Genomic DNA, 24032 nt, shown 5'->3' with positions numbered 1-24032 from the left:
TTTATTTTACAAAATCACAAATGTTCTGTTGTTATTTTGAGTGTGCAAAAATTAAAGTAAACACTTTGTGCTTTCGAATGATGTCTTACTCTTATCTGTATGACCAAAAATTATGTATTTTATGTTTCAGCTATTCGATCGCACCGGCGCCACGCGCGCTCACACACACACACACACACCACATATTCGCAACTCAAAGATCATAGTCTGTTCATTATCAAAATAAAATACAGTCAACCAAAAAAAAAGGTTACACTGGTCAATTTAAATAGTCCGCGGTATAACTGGTTCACTTTGTATGCCAAGCACATTTTTGCTCATGTGAAGATGATATTTCTGTCGATATACGAACGTGCGTGAAGTACAAAGCCTCTACATTATAAATAATAGTTTCATTCAAATAGGCTACATCGTGAATATGGAAACATTAGGATTTGTGCAGAAAGAGAGGTACGTGAGCCCAATTAACACCTGGTACTTTCAGTTTCGCTTTGTTTTGGTTTATATGTTTTTATTTCATTCTTGTTCTGTTCTGAATACCGTACATTTATATGATTTGTTTTGGAGTGAGCTATACTAACGTATAGCTATGTTTATAGTTTTTATAATGTTTATACATTATAATAGTTCACTTTATTTGGTATTATTTCTGGTATTATTACACTCTCTCCAAACCTTCTGCTGCTCACAAAACATCAATGAGAGTGAGTTTGAAGAAAGCTGACTGGTCACGGTCAAAAATATGTTGAGGACCAATGCATAACCTCCAAATATGCACTCGCTCTCATATGCACGCACGCACTGTCACTATCTAATGGCGGATCCTTAAAAACAATTACCGGAACGAAAAATCCAAAATCTGACATTTTCTGGAACAGGATCCGGCTCAAATTAAGCACTGATTTTAAATGCTTAGTTATTTAGTCATATAGATCACTTAATAATTTATGATTTTTTATGAATCTCAATAATAGTAAATAAAAACAAACAAACCTTTTCATCTTTTTCGTGTTCGTCACTGAAAAACCAGGCATGCTGTGTAGAGAGCAAGACAATCACGGTTTAAAATTACAATTAAAATGAAGACTAGCTGTAAAACCGGTAGTACATTTTTTGTCAGCTGTGTGCCTCACATGCTGAATGAGAGTCTCCACAATCTTGTAGCGGTCAGGCATGTGGGTGACCATGTCTGTCATGTTGTCCTCTGAGGTCCGGACAAGAGTGGGGCCAAACACCAGCGCCAAATTACGCGGCTCCATCTGCACATACACAAGCGCTCAGTAAAACATCCTACAGCTAACATGAACCAGCATGCTACTGTATGCAACAGGTTACATGAGCAACTCTGCTGCTTTTTTAACATGAAATGCCCAATTCAGATGCTTCTAATCCGTAATAAAATTTCATCAATATTACTTATTCAAATCTCTAGACTATTTGCAAAGGTCTGCTGCATAGGCAAGGAAAAAAGACATGATCCAGCTGGTTTTTAAACTCAACACAAATCCAAATTAATATATAAAAAACAACACCTGTGTTTAATTAAGCTTTGCATTTACCAAAGGTAAAAATACACTGTGATTTAAAATACTGAAATATCAGAATCACTCCTAGTGAAAAAAAAAAAACATTAAAATTGATTTGAAATACATTTATTTCATGCTAAGTATACTACAAATACATTTACATATTTATGTGCTTAATAAAAATATTCTGCAATTGTACTTGTTGTATACTAAACTGGTATATTTAAAGTCTGCTAAAAATCGGAAAAACTAATTTTGTACTTAATGCACTTTAATTGTGTGAAAGTAGTGAAGTCCAACTAAAGATATACTGAAGTTTATTTGATTGTGCTAAAGTGGAACTATTGCAAGTATACTTCAGGTACACTTTAAATTTCTTGCATTTAAAGGCCGATATTATTCAAAGATCATACGGTCCTCATCAATGGTGACATTAAAACACATTTTAGGCTTAATATTAAGAAATGTGCATTGTGCACAAGCTGTACTCCAAATAAAGTTTAATTATAATTTCTATATCAGTAAGTCTCAAGCGATATGTCAGTAAATATGTTAATAGACTTGAACTATACTTAGTATGAAATAAATGTATTTTAAATATATTACTTTGTTCTTCTCACAGTGGTCTGCCACAGTCTTTAGGTGTCCAATTAGGAATTTTAGAGTGTGGAAGTAATGATCTGGTAAATCACGTATCTGCAGGAAGACAAAGAGAGACAAAAGGAAAAGTCAATATAAAACCAAGTAAAGAAAATACAAAATAAATGTTATACACTACCATTCAAAAGTTTGGGGTCAGCGTGTTTTTTTTTTTAAAGGTGACATTAAAGCAAAATTAAATATTTCTATTTCAAGTAAATGCTGTTCTTCTGAACTTTTGATTGATCACACAATCCTGAATGAAAATATGCATATATTATAAAATAATTTGATCGAATAAATGCAGGCCTTGGTGAGCATAAAATAAATCGTACAGATCTGAAATTTTTGAACGGTAGTGTAAACAGCAGAAAGTGGCTTTTAAAGTAACATGCTGAAAACAAATCCATACCAGTTTCTTCATTGTCTTTAGCCTGTCACTGGCATTCTCCATCCGATTGGCCTCAATAAAGTCATTGTATTTGTCTTCAAGAGGATCACGAGAAACAGAAACAGAAGGATAAAATGTCACTACATGACATACTTATATTTCTTCAGGATTCCACTGTATTTACAGTTTTATGCACATAAAATAGCACTAAATCACAGTTGGCAAACTCATAATCTCACCATCTGTGAAGAGGGGTTCTAGGAGTTTACGGAAGAAGGACTTTAGCAGGCTGCTGACCACATTCAGGTCTTGCCATTTCTGTACAGGAGTAACAAGTGAAAGCAGTTGTTGTTGTTGAACCCAATTATCAGCGAGTCCTCAGTATGAGGAAGCATCCACTTAAACATGGGAAGTGAATATAACCAGTATGTTGACTCAGCCTCAAAGAGCCAGTGGCAATTTAAAAATGACAGTGTCTCTGACAGAGATTGTGTGTGTGAGTAGACAGCTCACCTCCTCAGCGATGTTGATGTCTCCTCCTTTGTTGAGCTGCTCCTGCAGACTGGAAACTACTGCATTGTTTCCTGGCACTCTGTAGATCCCTGTATACTCCAGACCCATGTCCTCCACCAACCCACAGCAGATCTCCACAATCTGGGGAATGAACTACACAAACAATACACATGTAAACATACTAACCTAAACTTATCAGTTAGCAGAAGAAACACATTTAGCACACTACAAAAAGGACACACCTTGTTGTTTGTAGCAGGCTGGCAGTCCTCTAGACGCACACCAAATACTTTAGGACTTGCTTTTTTAGCCTTCTTCATTATATTTATGCCCCATGGAGATTTAGGGGGGCTGCTTTCATCTTTGGCCTCGTGTTTTGGGGAACGTGGAGGTGCGCTGTTGTCTTGCTTACTGAGCAGAAATGTCATTCGAGGCACTCTGGGTGAGGAGTCTGGTTTATTACCCGTTGGACTACAGGAGGGAACCAAGAAGAGGATGATTGTTTTAAATTCGAAACAGTGAAATGTGTTAAAAATGCTACAATGATCCCCAATCTTACCTTTGCTTCCTGTAGTCATTAAGTTTCTTATTGATGAGAGCTTGTCGTGAGAAACCCAATTCCTACAGACAAATATGAATAAAGAACATTTCAATTTAATAAAAAAATTATTAATTGTCCCACCCAAACACCACTGGTTGAGCAAATTTAGACATTTTGGACAATGCAAGCCACAGGCCACAGAGCCAAAGTGTTCGGAGAAATTAACCGACAAGCTGTGCTATCGGTAATGAGAACTACAGCAAACTGTAAATGAAAACATTTTCACACACTAAAATAAAACCTAACATAATTGGAAAACTAAAAAGAAATAAGAAAAATTAGAACAAAGTAAAAATTTTTTATTTGAATTTTAGTTTTCCCCATGTATGTTAGGTTTTATTTTAGCATGTGCACAAAAGAAAATAAAATAAAAAATAGAAAACAAAATAAAATGTACTTTATTTTTATTTAAATTTTTCCCAAGCATGCTGGGTTTTGTTTTAGCACATTCATAAATTAAATTAAATTAAATTAAATTAAATTAAATGGATTTTCCAGGTATGTTAGCTTTTATTTTAGCATGTCCATATATATATATATATATATATCGATAAAAGACCATATATTATGGCCATATTCACATTTATTAGCACACCTGGGAGTGATAGCAAAGCCTGCTGACAGTAAAGAGCAGTAAGAGAGGAAGCAGATCTCAAAAACAAACACTGCTTCCTGCACAGACAATGACAACCTCAAAAATCCAGTGTCATTCATCTGGACAAACCCAGAACAACAAATTTAGTCTTGCAATTTCATTTGGTTGAAGTCTATGTGCCATCATCCTCACACTCTCACCTCATTGTCAGTCTTGCTGTTTTCTCTGATGACCCTAATCCACTCCAGCATGTCCTCTCTGTCCTCTGCCTGTAGCAGGTATTCACAGAAGTCCTGTGTGGTCAACCTCAGCGCGTGTTTGCGCTTCGTTTCGCTGTACGCAATGTCCACAAGGCAGCCCCGGATGCTAATTGGCTGCTCCTCTTCGGCCCCGCCTCCCAGCACCGCCCCTTTGAGCACTGCCTCTCGCTTGTCTTTGTAGAGGAACAGAGAATGGGACCGAAGCACGGAGAACACCCGCCTCCAAGGCCAGATGGCACTACCCACCTTCTGCAAGAGAGAGAAAAGACAAATCTCATCCATCAGATCATACAGGTGACTAATTACGGTGGTTTGTTAACTGGCACTTTTATCCAAAGCAACTTGCATGGCGAGTTTGAACCTAAAACATTCCGGTTACAAGCCCACATATTTATCTTAACCACTAACAACTACTCCCCCGGATTATAAATGAACCCTCGCTGTCTGTTTGGCTTACCTTGCCCTTCTCCGTGTGGATCTGTTTAAAGTGGAGCCAGCCTTCTCTCTTCACATCACTGTAGCTGATGCTGCCCAGCTCCGAGGTAGAGTGTCGTTTAGAGCGAGCCTCTTCTGCAGCACCCAGACTGTCCAGAGACTAAACCATGACACGGAACAGAGAAATACTCAACTGTTACACTGACATGGAACTACAGTATATAAAGAACCAGAAGACAGGAAGAGAACGTTTAAAGCTGATGTACAATATTTTTTTTAAACATGCATACTCAATCAAAATAAAAATAGATGATGGAGAGGTCAAAACTAACTGTTAAATAAAATAACTATTAAAAATAGTTTTTGTTAAATGAAATAAGGCAATAATAATATAAATATTAGCTGAAAAACTTGAACTTAAAAAATTAGATGTTGCCTTTGCAACTAACAGAAATAAAAAAATTTGAAGTACTAAAATTACTAAAAACAAAATAAAATTAATCGAAATTAAATCTATTTTTTTAAACAAAAATGAATGAAAATCGACAGATGCACATACAGTTTTTAAACTTAAAAATGATAACAGCCAGAAGAAGCTGAAAAACATGCATTGTACATAGTGACTACAGCATATGCTAATTTGCATCTCGAGCCTCTAAAAGGCTTTTCTTTAAAAAAATATATATATAAAAATAATAATAATGAAAAAATATTAGTCATAAAAAAGTAATAATAATACTAAAATAAAACCGGTATTGACCAATCAGCATCCAACATCTGATCTATATACAGAAATATATCATATTACGTTGACTAATGTTGACTCAAAACAATACAGTTTTGTTCATGCCGAAATTGTGTATGACCCAGTTTCTACGGTAATTTAGGAAATTAAACTCACCCCTTCAGTAAAGAAGCTCTTAACTCTTTTTGGAATCCTCCTGTTGAAGAAGCACAGTGAGAATATATTTAAACATAAAATCAACTCACACATCTTTACTGAGGTGTGAACTGTGTTCAATACTAGTAGTAAAGTCCCAAAACTCACGAGAAGACCCGTCCCTCTTCTCTATATGCATTAAGCCCCTCATCACATGACTTGGAGCGCTCAGTAGTGATGGCCAGCAGGTAAGAGGAGCGACGATTAGACTTGGGATCACCTGCTTATAGAGACAGAAAAAGAGAGACACCCATTCATTACAAACCATGAAGATGACAAAGAACTGTTACACAGGAAAAGAAGAGATAGAGCTGCTGAAGGACAGTTAGTGTGGAGTTGGTAAGGATACAGGAAGTAATTTGAGATTAGGAGGTGGGAAGGTGGTCATCTTCATCAGTCTCAGTGAAGTCCAAAGACGGTGCACGAGCATTACCGAACGATCACAAACATTATTTGTGCTGTATGAGTACGCATGCAGTAGGAGGAGCTTTACAGCGATCACATGCAGCTTCTGAATGTTTACATAATTTCGCAAACTTGTCGTGATGTTTTCATGTACGCAGTGATTTGATCATTTAGTAGCAACAGTAACAGTGTTTCTCTTTCTCTGCATCACTCACTGCAGTCGTGGGAGAAAAGGCGGTTGAGGGGAAAGGTGACGGTTGGGGAGGCGGGGCTTGTGGCCACAGCAGGGGCGGAGTTTATACCGCCACTGGACACGACGGAGGAGGCGGGGACATGACGTGCCCGCAGATCTGCACTTGGACTGGTCGGCTCATCTGTGGGAGGAGTGGAACGGAGGAAAGGATAGGAAAAGGGGGAGGAGGAAGGAAGGAAGGAAGACAAGAATAAAAAAAAGTTACATTGGAAAAAGGAGTAAGATTGAAAGAAGGGGAAACCAAAAAGAATAACAAGGGAGGAGGGAAAGGTTAGAGGGAAAGCAAAATGGTGTTGCACAGTTAATTTCAAGATATTTAAGTACCATAATACACCAAAACACAGGAGACTCTTCCTCTCTGACATGTGTGCAATGAAAAGTAAACAACTGAATTTCCAAACACTCAATTTATTGCAAAACCTAATGAGATTTAGACACTCTTAAAGAGACGAGGAGTAATCGAGTGTTACTGTAAGCAGAAACTATATCTGTACCCACTCATCATGTGTTAAGGCAATTAATGTTAAAGCATGTAATATGAGACAAAATGATGAGAGATAAGAGGAAAAAAAGAAAGAGAAAGAATGAATAAATCATACAGCATTTTGTACCTGACTCGTGGCCCTCCATGAAATAAGTGCTCAATGTGGAACTGAGATGTACAAGTGCTTTTTGTATTAGCACATGGTTTCAGTTCTTGCTAAAGCGCATAGTGCTCAGTGTTGCGCGTTTCTCGTGGGAAGTAGTTGGTTGCTGCAAGTATGCTTTTATAACAACCTCTTTGGAGTGATTAACTGCTGAAAGCCAATACATTAAAATATCCATCCTGTCAAAGTCTTTCTTTTCCCCAAATGCCTCATATTGTATATAAGCACATATTAGCCATGTGTGAGATTGAGTGGCACCTTCAATGAATTTTAAAAAAAAAACTCTGTTTTCAAAGCATGTGCTTGCAGTTATGTGTCAGGTCTTTCTTGCCCTGCGGCGGTAACATGATCGCTTCAAAAACACAACTTGGCAGCACGTTGGTATTTCAGTGACTAAGGAGAATCTGTCAACCAGAAAACCACCTGCAACAACATCTGTCCACACCACCAGGTGGCAGCAGAACACAAACACTGCTAAACAAGAGGATTTCTAAACAAGGTTTGGCTGGTTAGCACAGTCCAGTTTAGCTCTAGGCCCAGTTGTTCAAAAGTAATTTGATCAGATTTAGGCAGATTAGATGAAATCTTGAAAATCGTTGGTTTAAAAGAAAAAAAGGATTCTGAGATTGGAGTTGATCGTGTAATCCAATCTTGGTTTTGATCTGGATCAACCCTACAATATGGGTTCTTCAAAACACATTTTAGTGGGATTGGCATACTTTTGATCCCAAAAAAAAACAAAAAAAAAATCAGGATTATCAAGATCCCAGTAGAAACTGGGATTCAGAGAGATTTCAGGAATAAAACGTACTAAAACTTGAAAATTGTTCCAATAATAAGCATTTAGTAGAAATAGAAAATATACACATATAGCCCCACCAAACAGCTGTCAATAACAGAAATAAGCTGTATCAAATTTTAACAGTAATTTATCATCATTTATCATCTTTTTCAAAACTAGAAAAATGAAAAGGGTTCTTGTTCCATCAGCCAATCAGTGTTGCTATGATGTAATTTTCCTGCTTTGATTAGTCACATGACGTTTACGGCTCAGGTGACTGGACCAATAAAACCAAGCTGAGGGAGTTGAGAAGGTTAATGCTAACAGACTGCTCTCCCGGGTATAATACAGACCCTCTTGTTTCTAGAAAGCTTCTAAAAGCTTAAAAGGATATTTCACCAAAAAATGAAAATTCTGTCATTAATTACTCATCCTCATGTCGTTCCAAACCTGTAAGATCTTCGTTCATCTTCAGACACAAACTAAGATATTTTTGATGAAATCCGAGAGCTTTCTGTCCCTGCATAGACAGCAACAGAACTACCACGATTAAAGGCGGGGAATGGCTGTAAAGCCATTGTTAAAATAGTCCATGTGGCATCAGTGGTTCAACCTTAAAGGTTAACCTTAAAAAAAATAAAAAAAAGTGTCTCACACGGCTTCTCCTTACTCTGTGTATGTGGTAAGTGAACTTTCATGTACTGTAATGCAACAGGCTACCACTAGCAAGCGGCTAACCTTTTAGTGGCTCTGTAGAACGCGTTATTTGTTTCACGCTTAGACATCACCCAACCCTAGTTCATTGTATTTTGTCGTGTCGCACCACGCCACTCACGTCCGGTGTAGACACGGTGAGTCATACACCTAGGATGCCTTGAGGGTGAGTAATTTATGGGCTAATTTTCATTTTTGGGTGAACTAACCCTTTAATGTTATGAAGCTATAGACTACATTTTGTGTGCCAAGGAAACAAAAATAACATAATGCATTTTCTGTGTTATGAATGTTAATCAAACAACAAAACACAAAGAAAAACCACTTTTGTAGCTTTAACACAGATTTATACAGTGAAGACTATGCAGTGTTATTTTACATTTGATACAAGGAAACAAAAATAACATAATGCATGTGTCAGTTGCATTGCTGTCTATGCAAGGTCAGAAAGCTCTCGGATTTCATCAAAAATATCTTAATTTGTGTTCTGAAGATGAACAAAGGTCTTATGGGCTTGGAACGACATGAGGATGAGTAATTAATGACAGAATTTTCATTTTTGGGTGAACTATCCCTTTAAGAAGTAGGTCCCCTGTTTGAACTTATCAGCATGCTGCTCTCTATTCTCATTATTTGTGTTTCTTTATCTCTGTGCACAAATTTTTGTCATAATAATGTGACTATCTTTATCTCAGCCATCCATCTCTTCAGACTTCATATGAAGTCCACTTCTCTTCTTTGTCATCAGTTAATCACATTTTTAAATTTCTTCAACATTCATTACAATGCACACACATCAACCAACCTCAAATTAAATATATTTGTCTTAAATCAAGTGAATCCTCTTTCTTTTAATTCTCTTAATTTCTCTCTCACACTTGAAGGGAGCAGGGGTGGGGCCAATCTAGGATGTGGAATCTGGACTGTGCTTGTTTTCCAGCCACTGGCAGAAATAGCTGTTCTGTGGGTTTAACAAAGGCCCTCATTACTGAAGCCTGAGTATGAGCACACACACACACACACACACAACTCCATAGAGTCTGTATCATGGACATACAACACTAGCACATACAAAATCAATCTGTACTACTTCAACATCAGTCATGTGCAACAGTCTTATTTTGAGGTTCAGATGAGATGCTGTAAATAGCCCAACCCACCAGAAGTACTTCCATGAACGGACTCTCACTGGCCACGATATGCAGTCTTTCTGCAGACACATCCACAAAACCATAGAGTGAAGAACACAAATATAACGAACATGGTGAGGTTTCCTTTTATAGTGTCACAAATCAAAATGAAACCAGGCCTGACAACACTGTAATATGAGCAAAAGTGTGGTGAGAGGGATTTCTCCAAAACAAGATGGGTTTTAAGGTAGACAACGTGTGTGCGGATGTGCAAATATCTTTTGCGTGTAGCCTTTTAGTGTGTGAATGGTTGGTGGAGTGAAGACTCCTCCCCTTTTTATTGGAGACACAATGACCACACTGAGGGCAGAAAGAGCTGAGTGTGCCGATTGTGTCCGGTAATATCTGATTGTGTGTGAGAGTGTGTATGTGTGTGTCCTTCACCCCTAACCCCAAAAACCCCTGCTCCCTGCCCCTCTTCCTTCTGCCATTCTCAGTTCATTACACGATTATAAAGTGCATGTCTTCAGGAACTAAACAACACAAAAGTAAACACTGTGTGATACAACTAAATTCACTCCAAAACTATTTTAACTTTCCTCATTCCTCTGAAAAATGTTTTAACAGAAATGACCCTTCACTAAGCTCCACCTCCCTCAGTTACTGTTGCTAACTGAGACACGTTTTACAGAAACTTCAGTAAGAATGAACCGGAGATTTCTGATCAGCATGACTTTTAGTAAAATATGTTCATAAAGTGATAAAAAGTGATTGGGTATTATTATTATGTGGGCTGGAATTTAAAAAAAAATATTTGTTTGTTATTTGCTTTTCCTTAAAGATTTTGGAGTAACCAGGTTACCAGGTAAGTTACGCAGTAACCAGGGTTATTATAGTTAACAACAATAAAATATATTTTTTAAGTTAAGTAAAATAACATAAAATATAAAAATGAATTAAAAACAATATAGGCATATTTACAAAAAACAAACAAAAGCAAAACAAAATTACAAAAATATTAACAAATTTAAATAAAAATGAAAAAATAAAAATGAATTTAATATATATAAACCCTACAATAGTATCACACTTATCTAAAACGTTTGTCTAAAAATCTTCTCAGTTTTAAACAAGGCATGAACAGGCTTTTAGTTTGTTGCATGCTGTAGATTGATATAGATATGGCCTTATACAATGAATATTATTTATGCTTTCTGGTTGTAATCATGACTTGAATGACATCTTTACACAAAACAAAGATCCAATTGCACTAACACGATAACGCAGTTTGAAAACCATTCACCCCAAATCAATAAGAGAAATTCCAGTACAAACAACTCCACTGACATGGCAGGTAAAGCAAGAACAGACTGTCTGTTGTGTTTTTATCAGTATGGTGTAACATGCCCCAGCTTGTGAGCATTTCTGTTAGTTTCAGTTTAGTCCTCTCTGTTTCAGAGTCTTTTATGCTGTTCTGCCTCCATCAATCTCTAAACCAGGGCCTGGGATACACCGACCTGCTCCCATCTTAAATATGTAGTCACATTTTTGCAATACTCCACAACTTCTCCTAAACATACACAAACACATAATATAAGCAAGATCATTTTAACAAATGTAATCAAACTGAAGTGTCTAACTCAAGGGGTGTGTTGCACTGTACAGGTGTGTGGTAGCAGAAACAAACTTCTCGTCTGTACTGAATGCTAAAGGTGGGGCACTTTTATGCACAGTGGTTTTAGGCTTAACCTCCCTCAGGAATGAATGCACTGCACTAACAACAGCTTATGCAATCACAACAGATCATAAAAAGATGTCCAGCAGTGAAAAGATCCGAACAATCTAAAAATTCTAAAAATCTAAAAAAGAAATAGGCCTGAAATTAAGTGGTTTTGTTTGAATGTTGCCATTACAACTTCTAATGCAATGTTAAAGGAAAGCAAATGACCAACTGAAAGCTTTTAAGGAAACTGCAAAATCAATAGCACTCCACTTGAATCCAGCTGTGCTATAAACATATAATTAGAGGAAACAGAGATTCATGGCCAACCATATATAACCACTCTACATTAAGAGTTTTGGTCTATCTAGTTTTGGTGTCTATCACCGTTTGTTTTGAATGTTTTGCATTCAGCCAGCCATTTTGTTTCAGATTTCCTCTTGCACTATGGTTTAGTAATAAAGGCAAGCAGAGACAAGATCACTTTGAGCTACAGGCCAGAGCAAACACACAAACTACACACACTTAGACAGCTGCTTTTTTCAAATAAAACCAATCAAACCCTAACCTTACCCTAAGACTTTACATATTTATAAACCATTTCCCCATTTAAGGGTGACTTAAGTTAACATCTGCAGATATTTTTCAGCTATTTTGTCCCTAAAATAAGGATAGGGTATAAAACATACTTATTCATACAACTGTGCCTTAGCCAATCAATCAACATTTCTACAGTATTTAAATATTCGAGACAATTCACGTCAAGACAATGCACTTCAAGTCCTTTAGCTTCATAGTGTTCCCATAACTCAAACAGTTATGCGTGCCACTAGCAATGCAAAGGTCATGAGCTCAATTCCCAAAGAATGCCGTCAATTTGGACAGAAGCGTCTACTAAAACTGTAGAAACAGGATGGAGTTGGGTGAGGCACTGGAAGAGTGTAAAAAAAAGGAAAGGAAGAACGAAAAATAGGACTACTTTAAATCCAGTAAGTCTGATTCAGTCACAGACAACTAATATTGTCAGGCTGACCATGGGAGATTCCAGCATTACCTAATGCAGACATGCACACTGGTTCACCAGACATAGGAAATGAAGGGTAAGACCAGTGGGGTTGTGAGTTATTAAGACAGTCATTCTCCAACATTCCCATCAGTCTATTTTAATGGTGTCTGGATGCTTAATCAGTTTCCTTGTTAAATAACAACCATGTGCAGGATAGAGCAAACAAATGATGAGAAAAGAGAAAGAGAGGGAGAAACCGAGAACTAGATGGAACAGTATTCTGAATACACCAAGAAGAAAAGAACATGAGAGTCAGTAGGGACTTACCTATAAAGGGAATTGACGCGAGGGAATCATCCTCTATGGATAGCGGTGGTAGGTTACCGTTCGTACGCCGATGAGAAATAGCACTCTCCGCTTTGGCAGGGGGCTCCGTAGGATCAGAGGTAAAGAGTAGAGGGTCACTGGAGTCAAGTGCTATGCCGTAATGTGGATGCCGTAGGGCGTTCGCACCCCTTCGGCCGGTGGGTGGTTTCTGCCTCAGAACCACTTCCTGTGTCTGGGCTTCACCTGTTGCTTCCCCTGCCCCTCTGTCGTGATTAGTGGGTCGGTAAGTTCTGTCTTGTCCTTCAAGGGGTGTGGGAATAGCAGTTGTAGAGGAGGTGGTTGGTGGAACTGGGGAAGGAGAGGCAGAGGGTGGAAGCCCCTCTGGAGGACTGGTTTTGAGTGTAGGGGTCCAGAGGTGTGGACCTGTATAAGAGGGGTCTCTGAAAGACTGGGCTTGCTGCAAGATACGGCCGGTCTTCCGGTTGAAAGAGGGGCTGTAGCTACGATAGCCGATCGTCTCCTCGTCTAGACTCTGGCAAGAAGGCAAACGTCTTGCCTGTGGAGCTGCCTGCTGTGGTTGCGGAGTCTGAGATGAGTGTTGGTGCGCTGCGTGTGAGAGGTTTTGATGCTGAGGTGTGTGTTGGTGGTGGTGCTGCTGGATTTGGTGGTGTGACTCACAATGTCCGCCACGTCTCAGATAGCTTTCAGTCCTGTTTGGAGGCTGCTGGACCCAAGTAGATCTTTCGAGTCGTGGTGAGAGTATCCCCACAGCTCTGTCGAGAGTTTCCAGTGAACGTCCCGAATGTCCGTACCGGCTTGCGAGAAGGTTTTCGGAGGACTTTCGCCCATAGGCCACTGCGGATGGGTGCTGTCCATAAGCATGTTCACCCCGCCAGTCTCCGTGGTTCCAGTGAGGATCGGCGTATGCTGCCGAGCTCTGCTGAAGCAGCAGCAATGTGTCTTGCGATGCACTGTGGGGAAAACCTGCTTGCTGCGAACGCCTGGCCTTTCCAAGCTCACCTAGACGATCCTGTGAGAAACTCCTGTGGCGTGGATGCATAGAGCGAGAATTTGATCGCTCTCGTTCCCGTTCCCGGCCTGGTACCTGGCTGTAGTACCAGTCGGAAAGGGCTTGTTGGGTGCATTCGCTGCGGCTGGATGGGGGTGTTGATGCTGACTGAGAAGGGCTGGCCCAAGGTGGGCTTTCCTTGCGGCCTCCGATGTGCCCCACGTTGTGGTTGGCGAGATGAGCATGATGCAATGGGCTCATCATCCCTCCAGAGGAGGAAGATGATGAATATGAGCATCCTCTCATTTGTCCGGTTGCCTGCTGTCCCCTGTCAGTCATTCCATACTGGATCTCCTCAGTTCGGTGTGCAGGGCTACTGTGACCAACACCTCCTGGCTCACAGCTTCTGCCCTCGGCTGCCCAGACGGCATTGGAAGCTACTGTCCGGTTGTCAAGGGGCGGAGAGGGACCAGACGAGGAGCCGGGCCAGCGGCTCCAGTTGTCCAGCTGGTTTTGCCCCATGTGTGAAGAAGCTGGGGCAGGGCTGGGGGGGTACCCCGCAGGAGGCTGGGTTTTTGTACGTGGAGGGTAGAGGACAGGGGGTGGTGGAGGAAGATTCTGGGCCTTTCCTGTATATGGATTGTTCCCTCTTAGGTAGGCATCATGGGAATATGCCTGAAAGAGAGAAATACAACTGTTTAATTCTAAAGGAACATAAAGGGGTGACATAAGTTCAAGAGAGTGAGAAAGGCATCAAGGAATGGATGTGAAAAGTTCATAGAAAAAATAGGTAAGAGAGATGACATTACTATTACATACTGACCATGAGACACTATTACTATACTGATCATGTGATTGTGTCATAATACTGAGTTTCAGTGTAGTACTAGCTTATTCAATTTTTCAAACACCAAAACTGGCTTATTTAAAGATGTCTGGCGATAAGACAAAAGCTGATGATTTCTAATAATTTTCTAAAATGATCTAAAAATCATCAGGGAAAAAAAGGAAATCATTGAGAGATTTATGAGAGATTCACCACAACACCACAATGTAATAAATATTTAATATGTACCATTTTCATGGTAATGCAATGTTTGATTTTAAAATGGGTTTCAAAGATGAATTTTGAGATTTAAAGTTTTCAATTGATATATAATTTCTGATGATTTCTAAAGTGTGATAGAGAAAAAGGCAACAAAGAAGACTTTTTTTGACAAAGGTCAGAACTCCTGTTATGATGTAGATTTTTGAGGTGCATTCTTGTCAAAAATTAATCTATTACTTTTCCTACATAATTTTTAACAAAAACATTGGTAAAATATCTATTTAGGAGTCTTAGACCTTTCCAACGATATATAGTTTGTCATGATTAGTGAAGTAAACTTAGGCGTCCCACAGAGGGGACAGGTGTTTCTAATTTATTTAAAGAGATTAAATTATTTTTTTTAAACAATTGATTTAGTTTTAACATTAAATCTCTCTGAATATATTATACATATATGTGATATTTAGATTTATGGTTAAAGCAAGAAAAATACATAAGAAAAGGATAAGGATAGGATAAGAGAAATTTCAAACTTAATTCACGTCATATTATAAAAAAGGTAAAACCACCTTCTAAATTAAATTTATTTTGTTTTAAGGATGTTGAAATAGAAATATGACTAAAATACTGATTTCAAAAATTATTTTTGCAGTATAATGTTACAAACGAGTAGACATCGACTCCAAACCCTCAACAACTTGCACGACCCATGCAGTGACTGCTCTGTAACTGTAGAGAGGATGTCAAGCTGACCAGAAGCACCAGCCCTCCATCAACACTAACCTCAAAACACACTGACATGTGCTACATTAAGAATTTATTAACAAAACAGAGACATGGCTGGCTGACGAAAACGCTGTCCGGCTCCAGACAAGCAAATTGACTAACATCGCATAGTACATGCAGTCTGCTAATACATGCAAATGCAACCAAAACAGAAAACCGAAACTCACTAATAGAGAAAAAACATTCCCTAAAGCTCCAATTTGTCGAACGTCTCTCGTTTTCTTTATTGTGTCCTCTTTAACAGCTTAAATTTACCTCTTATGTCCTGATTCATGCTTTTTCAAGTTCATGTCTCGTTGTCACGTCCCTCTGTTATTCTCTGTATTTCTTTTTCTCTTTCTGTCTATGGTGAGCCCTACCCAACCCAATGCTCTTGAACTCCCTCCTTTCTCTCTCCCTCTCTCTCTCTCTCTCCACCCTGTGGGAGTGTGGGAGGGGCTACATAACTGATGATGTCATCTCTGGAATGCAGCTGATGCGGGTGTAAGGAGGGGTGTGTAGAGAGACAGAGAGAACGAGAGGTAGACATGGGGGGGGGAATAGAGGAGTAAGAAAGAGTGGGGTCTCTTGGGAGGCTATATGGGTAATTCGCTTAGTATGAGTGCCCTAGTACAGAGATTCATTCGAGTGTCTATAAAGCATGTGTCTGTATGTGCCACACAAGTGCATAAAGGTTTCCCTTGGCCTTTAGTGTGTTGCATGTCCGATCATGTGGGCAACTGGGTAATTTGTGCACTGAAGAAAATATGCGAGTGGGAATGTTTGTGCACTGTGTGAAAGAATGCATATGTGTTTGTGAGTATTTGTGTGGTAATCATATGACCGTCTGCATGCTTACGACTAGGGCTGGGTATCGATTCAGATGTTCCAATTCGATTCGATTTCGATTTTCAAGCTCTCAATTCAATTCGATTTCGATTTTGATTTTCGATTCGATTTTAAAAAACGATATATCGAAAAATCGATTTTTTTTTTTGCCCAGCCCTACTTACGACTTGACTGATTCTTGATTTCTTGCTTGGAAATGCATCAAAGACACTGCTGAAGCAACCTACTGACTCACACGTTGCTTTATAATGAATACTGAAAAATATTAGTGTTGTCAAACCTCAGTTTCTGTGTCTAAGTGTGTCTAAGTTCAAAGTGTGAGAAATGTGTACACACCTATGAGGGTGTATGTGGGTTTACTAGCTTTACTTTGGATGACAAATATTTTAATTATAAATTAAAATAAATTAAACAAATTTAAAATTAAAACAAAAATAAACCTAAATCATGAATCATTCTTTCCAAAACAAGTCCTAATTTAAACAATTTAGTAAACTGATCTTATTTTAAGGATGTTTTACTGGAAATCAAGACAAAAGATTAAGAATGTCATGTAATTGCTTTGTTTTCCTTTAAGGTTTGGGTTAGTCTGGAGTAGCGTTAATTTCAGTAACAAAAACTATGACAAAAAAAAAAACAAGCTGACAACCTTTTTTTTTTTATGACTAACACAAGACAACACTGGCATCATTTAAAACTAACTGTATAAACAGGAAATATCGTTGACAAAAAATTTGACTAAAATGTAGTTAAAAAAATAAAAACACTCTATATCCTAAATGTCTTACCATTTCAATTTTCTTCAAAAAAAAAAAAAAAGAGGAGAAAAAAATATGGACCTCCACAAACTTTCATGCTTGGGGTTGCCAGATGTCAAGAGTTTAAATCCCCCTATGACAGCGGTTCCCAAACTGGGGTGCGCGCACCCCTAGGGGTGCAATGATTCGTTTAAACCAGCGGTTCCCAAACTGGGGTGTTCGCACCCCTAGGGGTGCACAGACCGACCAGCAGGGGTGCGCGAGATAATGCTTTTGATGATCTGTGTGCTTTTTTTGAAGGGGCAAGTGAAAGAGAATTTTACTTGCCCGACCGGACAACTAATCTAATCTTATTAAAACATCGAATTAGGGAAGCACCAAAATTTCGGCGAGCATGATTCTGATTTTATTACACTTGGTGTAGGCCTAAACGGCAATTCATAATGGATAATCAATAGTAACAAGGTCGCGGCAGTTGAGACAATCTCATGGAGAAAATCGAAACAAATGAACACAACTGCACACATTGTCAAGCCCTGTATACAGTGAATACTTGTATTTATACTTGTATTGAAGTAAAAAAAAAAGTGGTGTTTAACCAGAGTACGGTGGTGGGGGTGCTTGACATGTGTCAAACACTAGAAAGGGGTGCACGCTGCAAAAAGTTTGGGAACCACTGCCCTATGTTAAAAGGACACATTTTCTTCACTGTGTTTTATTTTACCTTCGCAGCCATTCACACAAGCTCTCTCTTACACTATGGAAAAAGCGCTGATGAGCTGAAAACATCAACAAACATATAAGTTGGAGTTTAGCAATCTCAATTGAGATATTCCGAAATGAAAGAGTAATGCAGCCAGTCTGTGATCCTTCACACAGTTGTTCCAGCTGTTTGGTGCAACTAAATCTTCCATCAAACTTTCTCAGTGACAAACTGTAATAAATTCAAACATGGATCTCGACTATATTTTTAGCGATTGGGTTGTTAAATAAATGCACATATGCAAACTCTGTGCACCAATACAAAATCTTTCTTGTTGTTTTAATAGAAAGACATGAATATAATTTGAAATTATTGTAATTAATATTAGGAATATCACTGTTTTAGCTTTTGAGATAAACGTTTGTTCTTTTTTTATGATCATATTAAAAAATCAGGAAACTACATGAGGTAAAATGTGACCCTGCCTGGACCACAAAACCAGTCATAAGGGTAAATTTTATGAAATTGAGTTTTATACATCACCTGAAAGCTGAATAAATAAGCATTTCCGTAGGCATTTTTCATGGGGTGAGAACTGCCAGGGATCATGCAATGTTTATTATATATTTGAATGCAATTTATTTGGGGTCGGTAAGTTTTTTTTTTTTTTTTTTTTTTCAAGAAATTAATACTTATTCAGCAAGGATGCAATAAATTGATCAAAACTAACAGTAACGCCATTAATGTATATGTAGTGTACTATTTATCAAACAATCCTGAAAAAAAATGTATCACGATTTCCACAAATACAGCATAACTGTTTCTAACATTGATAATAACAATACATGTTTCTTGAACAGAAAATCAGCATACTAGAATGATTTCTGAAAGATCATGTTAGAGGTCTGCATTCCCGCTGGACCCGACCGGATTTTTTACACAGCGGGATTTAAATTCCCGAATAAAACGTGGTAGCGGTCGGTAACTCTAGTGTAATTTGAACGGGAGCGGGCGGTCTAACAATATCCCGTTCCCGACGTCCATTTAGAACAGCATATCTGCGCTTTATTCTTATTGACCATCGGTACAGCTTGCGCTCAGGACTGTTATGCACACGCTGCACACATGCTTTAATCGTCACGCCTTTTATTTGCGGGGTCTGTGCGCAGCATGTGCATAGAAATGTAGTGGAGTGAAAAGTACAATATTTGTCTTTCAAATGTAGTGAAGTTAAAGTCATAAGTTCCCAGAAAAAATAATACTCAAGTAAAGTACAGATACTCAAAAAGTGTACTCAAGTACAATACTCAAGTAAATGTACTTAGTTACTGTCCGCCTCTGACCCTAAATATGGTATTTTGGCGGAAACTATGTACATTGTGGTCATTTTCTGAGCTGTACGTACCTTTGTGTGCTGGAGGTGTGTGTGAACTTCTGGAAACTGACACCTGGTCAGTGTCCTTCTGCCCATCGTTCTTACTACAGAAATGAACTCCTGTGTAGAGCGATTGAGTGTGATAAAATGTCCACTTAGACGAAGGACATCGGTTTGTTTGAAAAACAGGTGGTTGTGTGTGTAAAGCTGAAATCTGTTGTGGTAATCTGACATATACGCGTTTTAATAAGTGCTGCACACAATTTGTCGTTCTTCCGATACTGAATACTGAATACGAATACATCATGATTCCTTCTAGTATAAATGATCTGTCTAAACAGTTAATCTTAACGATATACCGTGCATAACTGACTTTCACATGTCTACTTATCGCTTAACAAGTAGTTAAAGTGGTCATATGATGCGATTTCAAGTTTTCCTTTCTCTTTGGAGTGTTACAAGCTGATTGTGCATAGATAAGATCCCTGAAGTTGCAAAGACTAAAGTCTCAAAACCAAAGAGATATTCTTTATCAAAGTTAAGACTCTGCCACGCCCCCCTAAAACGGCTTGTTCTAACACGCCCCCACATATCTACCTCACTATGTGGAAATATTAGCATAATGCCGCCCAAATGTTCACGCAAAGAAAGAAGGCGTGGTTTCAGTAACCGCAGTTAGTGTTGAAGCAGCCATGTCAGGGAGATGCTGTGTGTTTCTAGGCGAAAGCAAAAGCACTTTATTTGGCCTTCCGAAAGTAGATGCATTTAGGAATCTTTAAGATTACTTACAACAGAACAGCAATGCATTTTATGGACGACCGTTTCGTGAACCTAGGAGAGGAGGTAATTCTGACTTTGCTATGACAATCTGGCGCTTCTGAATCAGCTACTGTTTTGTTATTAGTTTAAGTATTTGCTATTGACTGTTCAAATGCGGTGTTTTGCGCATTGTGTGTGTGTGTGTGTGTGTGTGTGTGTGTGTGAGAGAGAGAGAGAGAGAGAGACAGTGTCACATCACAGTGGAGTCAGCTGTCTTAACCGTGGCTTGTGTACTGCAAACACATACCAGCTTCATCACTGTCTGTCATGACTCTGTTCCCCTTTCGGGCTCTGTGTTTACATTTATTTTGAAAGATGAAGCTTGCTATTATGGTAAGGGGCGTTACATTTCCGACGAGTACTTGCGGTGTTCGGCCAATCACAATGCACTGGGTCAGCTGGCCAATCAGAGCAGACTGCACTTGTCTGAAGGAGGGACTTTGTAGAAAACGAAGCGTTTGAGAGAGGCGGGGCATAGAGGACCTACAATAATGTACAGTATTTGAAAAATAATGTGTTTTTTGAACATTAAAACATGTCAACATATTCTGTTACACCAAATACACAAAATAATGATCTTTAAAAAAGCATCATATGACCCCTTTAAATGTTTTGAGGAGTTTTATTTGGCTGTTAAGTTTATTGCCCTAGAAAGCAGCCATGAAGGGCAGTTAAATTGAAGTGTGAATATTCATGTCGAACTGAGATTCGGAGGAAGTCTAGGATAAAACAAACACTTGAAATGGAGAGCCATGCTTCACAGAATTGGCACTGATCCATCCAGCACATCCAGAAATCCTCTATTCAAACACTTCTGTCTGGGTTTAACACGTACCAGACGTGACGAGAAACTTCTTGTTTAGTTAACAAGTAAATAGTTGATGATACCCGTAGGCATTTTTCATGGGGTGAGAACTGCCAGGGATCATGCAATGTTTATTATATATTTGAATGCAATTTATTTGGGGTCGGTAAGTTTTTTTTTTTTTTTTTTTTTTCAAGAAATTAATACTTATTCAGCAAGGATGCAATAAATTGATCAAAACTAACAGTAACGCCATTAATGTATATGTAGTGTACTATTTATCAAACAATCCTGAAAAAAAATGTATCATGATTTCCACAAATACAGCATAACTGTTTCTAACATTGATAATAACAATACATGTTTCTTGAACAGAAAATCAGCATACTAGAATGATTTCTGAAAGATCATGTTAGAGGTCTGCATTCCCGCTGGACCCGACCGGATTTTTTACACAGCGGGATTTAAATTCCCGAATAAAACGTGGTAGGGGTCGGTAACTCTGGTGTAATTTGAACGGGAGCGGGCGGTCTAACAATATCCCGTTCCCGACGTCCATTTAGAACAGCATATCTGCGCTTTATTCTTATTGACCATCGGTACAGCTTGCGCTCAGGACTGTTATGCACACGCTGCACACATGCTTTAATCGTCACGCCTTTTATTTGCGGGGTCTGTGCGCAGCATGTGCATAACGATGCTCAGAGCAGGCTGTACCGGTGGTAAATATACAGCCCTCAGACAGAACAGGCAGGTTGTCGATGAGTGACAGAGCAGAATAAGGATGGAGCAAAGTGTGAATGTGCTGTCCTTGAAGGACGTTCAGCTTGGTTTTGTTTATATTTTGCTTAGCCTATAATTTTAAATGAAAGATGTCGTATTTATTTATTTTTCTCTGCGACACTTTTCCTACTGTGTTAACAGAAAAATGTCAAACGAATTTAGTATTTTGACAAGACGAATAAAAATAGCTAATAGGCTATTTTTGTAGCAACAACCTACTTTTTTTTCTCTCTCTGCGACACTTTTTCGCTATTGTGTTGTCAATGTTAAATGAATTGTATCCTGACAAGACGAATAAAAACAAGAAATAAAATTTTTGTACAACATTTTTATTTTATTTTTATTTTCATTTTTAAACACTTTTTTTCCTACTGTGTTGCATAAAATATTAAACGAATTTTGTGTCTTAAGATAATTCATACAAATTCAAGTCAAAGTCAATAAATTCAAGACTCTTGACAAGACAAATAAAATAACATACAATTTTGTGCAGACTACACTTTTATTTGTCAGCCTATCTCTCTTTCTTTCAGTAGCGGAAATTTAAATGTGAGATTCTGGAAACGAGATCTAAATGTAGCGGGAACGGTCGGGTCGGGAAGAAAATTATTCTAAGCGGACAGCGGGTGAACAAAGAGTGAATATATAGCAGGAGCGGGTGGGTGCGGAATAGAACCTTGCTGGAGCCGGACTAAAAAAAACAGTCCCGCGCAGACCTCTAGATCACGTGACACTGAAGACTGGAGTAATGATGCTTAAAATTCAGCTTTGACATTACAGGAATAAATTACAATTCAAAATATCTTAATGCAGAAAACAATTATTTTAAATTGTAATAATATTTCACTATTATACTATTTATACGGTATTTTTGAAGCCTTAGTGAGCAATAAGAGACTTGTTTCAAAAGCATTTAAAAAATCTTACCAACCCCAAATTTTTGAAAAGTAGTGTATTTGTTGCTATTAGTATCATTCACACAAATGTACAAAACTTATATTAAACACTATATATTACATACTATTACACAATTACATATATTTTTCCATTAAGCATTAATTTCACAACAGGGTTTCGTGTTTTTAACATTCTTTACATAGTGTGAGTAAGCGAGCATGTGCATTCTGTTCAAATAATAAAGATTAAGTAGACTCATTCCATGTTTTCACTCTGTTTTCCTTAGATCTCTGGTGTGTTTTGGGTTCATGTCAGGGTTAGGTTATGGGATCATCTACACCAGCGGCGGCTTGTCAGAGGAGTAAATGAAGGCTGAACCTTCTATCCAGTCATAACCAATCATATTAAAATACATTCATCAGAGGTAGTGCACGATCTGTTGCACCGGGTTCCATGGAAAACTATTATTAAAAGACTATTTCCACAGAATTGGAACACTCATCATGTTTGTTTATGAAATATTATCCGATTATGCTGTCAGCTACTCTCAGCTCCATGTAACAAATTTTATACATTCCATTGACTTTACATCAAGATGATCACATAAAATACCAAAAGAGTCTTTGATATTCCTATTTAATGTGTCTTAAATTCTCAAGGCTATTTTAATCATATGTGTATGGTAGCATAATTACTGGCAACAAATATGGTAAATAAATATACTACAATCCTGTATTGTATCGTACACTTTAAGGAAAGAAGGTAAGGAGAACATGCCCTCATTGAACTCAACTACTTCTTCCGGACCAGGAAGCAGCCATGGTTACACACACACACACACACACACACACACACACACACACAGACACACACACACACACACACAAAGCAAGAGATAATGAGTCACCTTCTGTCACTCTGAAAGTGTTGAGTATGAATAACAAACCATAATTCACCAAATAGATATACTGCTCCGTATCAGTTTCTCTCTCAGGGTCAGATTTATTCCATTCATAGAAATCAACAGAAGAAAGACTGAATGCAGTGAGGGCACAGTGGACCGTTCATGGCAGTCCAGCCCTCTACGAACACCTTGGCAATTGAATCGCCATTGGCTAGTAAATTTTTTTGTTTACTCGCCAGACTGATAAATATATACATACACATATACATATATACACACATATATACACACACACACACACATACATATATACACACACACACACATATATACATACACACATATACACACACACACACATATACACATATACATACACCCATATACACACACACATATACATACATACACACATATACACACAAACATATACA

At 38.3% G+C, this 24032-nt stretch overlaps 1 protein-coding gene across 4 annotated transcripts in view; it reads right to left on the bottom strand.

Moving 5' to 3' along the window:
- The window catches only part of LOC107737822 (rho GTPase-activating protein 23-like), a 45220-nt gene that overhangs the window by 2979 nt on the left and 18209 nt on the right, over positions 1-24032 (bottom strand). The window contains exons 3-16 of one of the 4 annotated variants that reach the window (XM_016549449.1): positions 12884-14567; positions 6521-6679; positions 6009-6123; positions 5862-5901; positions 4983-5120; positions 4466-4774; positions 3629-3690; positions 3312-3540; positions 3070-3222; positions 2796-2874; positions 2578-2651; positions 2133-2222; positions 1134-1259; positions 994-1035 (exon numbers count right to left, since the gene is read on the bottom strand). In XM_016549449.1, coding sequence (XP_016404935.1) covers positions 994-1035; positions 1134-1259; positions 2133-2222; positions 2578-2651; positions 2796-2874; positions 3070-3222; positions 3312-3540; positions 3629-3690; positions 4466-4774; positions 4983-5120; positions 5862-5901; positions 6009-6123; positions 6521-6679; positions 12884-14567 — 3300 coding nt within the window. The remainder of the gene's footprint in view (positions 1-993; positions 1036-1133; positions 1260-2132; positions 2223-2577; positions 2652-2795; positions 2875-3069; positions 3223-3311; positions 3541-3628; positions 3691-4465; positions 4775-4982; positions 5121-5861; positions 5902-6008; positions 6124-6520; positions 6680-12883; positions 14568-24032) is intronic. The other 3 variants (XM_016549459.1, XM_016549464.1, XM_016549471.1) reach the window with 3 other exon arrangements.

Source organism: Sinocyclocheilus rhinocerous, unplaced genomic scaffold (genome assembly GCF_001515625.1).
Source record: "Sinocyclocheilus rhinocerous isolate Xijiao unplaced genomic scaffold, SAMN03320098_v1.1 scaffold461, whole genome shotgun sequence".
NCBI classification, from domain to species: domain Eukaryota; kingdom Metazoa; phylum Chordata; class Actinopteri; order Cypriniformes; family Cyprinidae; genus Sinocyclocheilus; species Sinocyclocheilus rhinocerous.
Note: the sequence above shows the minus strand (reverse complement) of the source record. Positions and strands in the feature narration are given on the sequence as shown.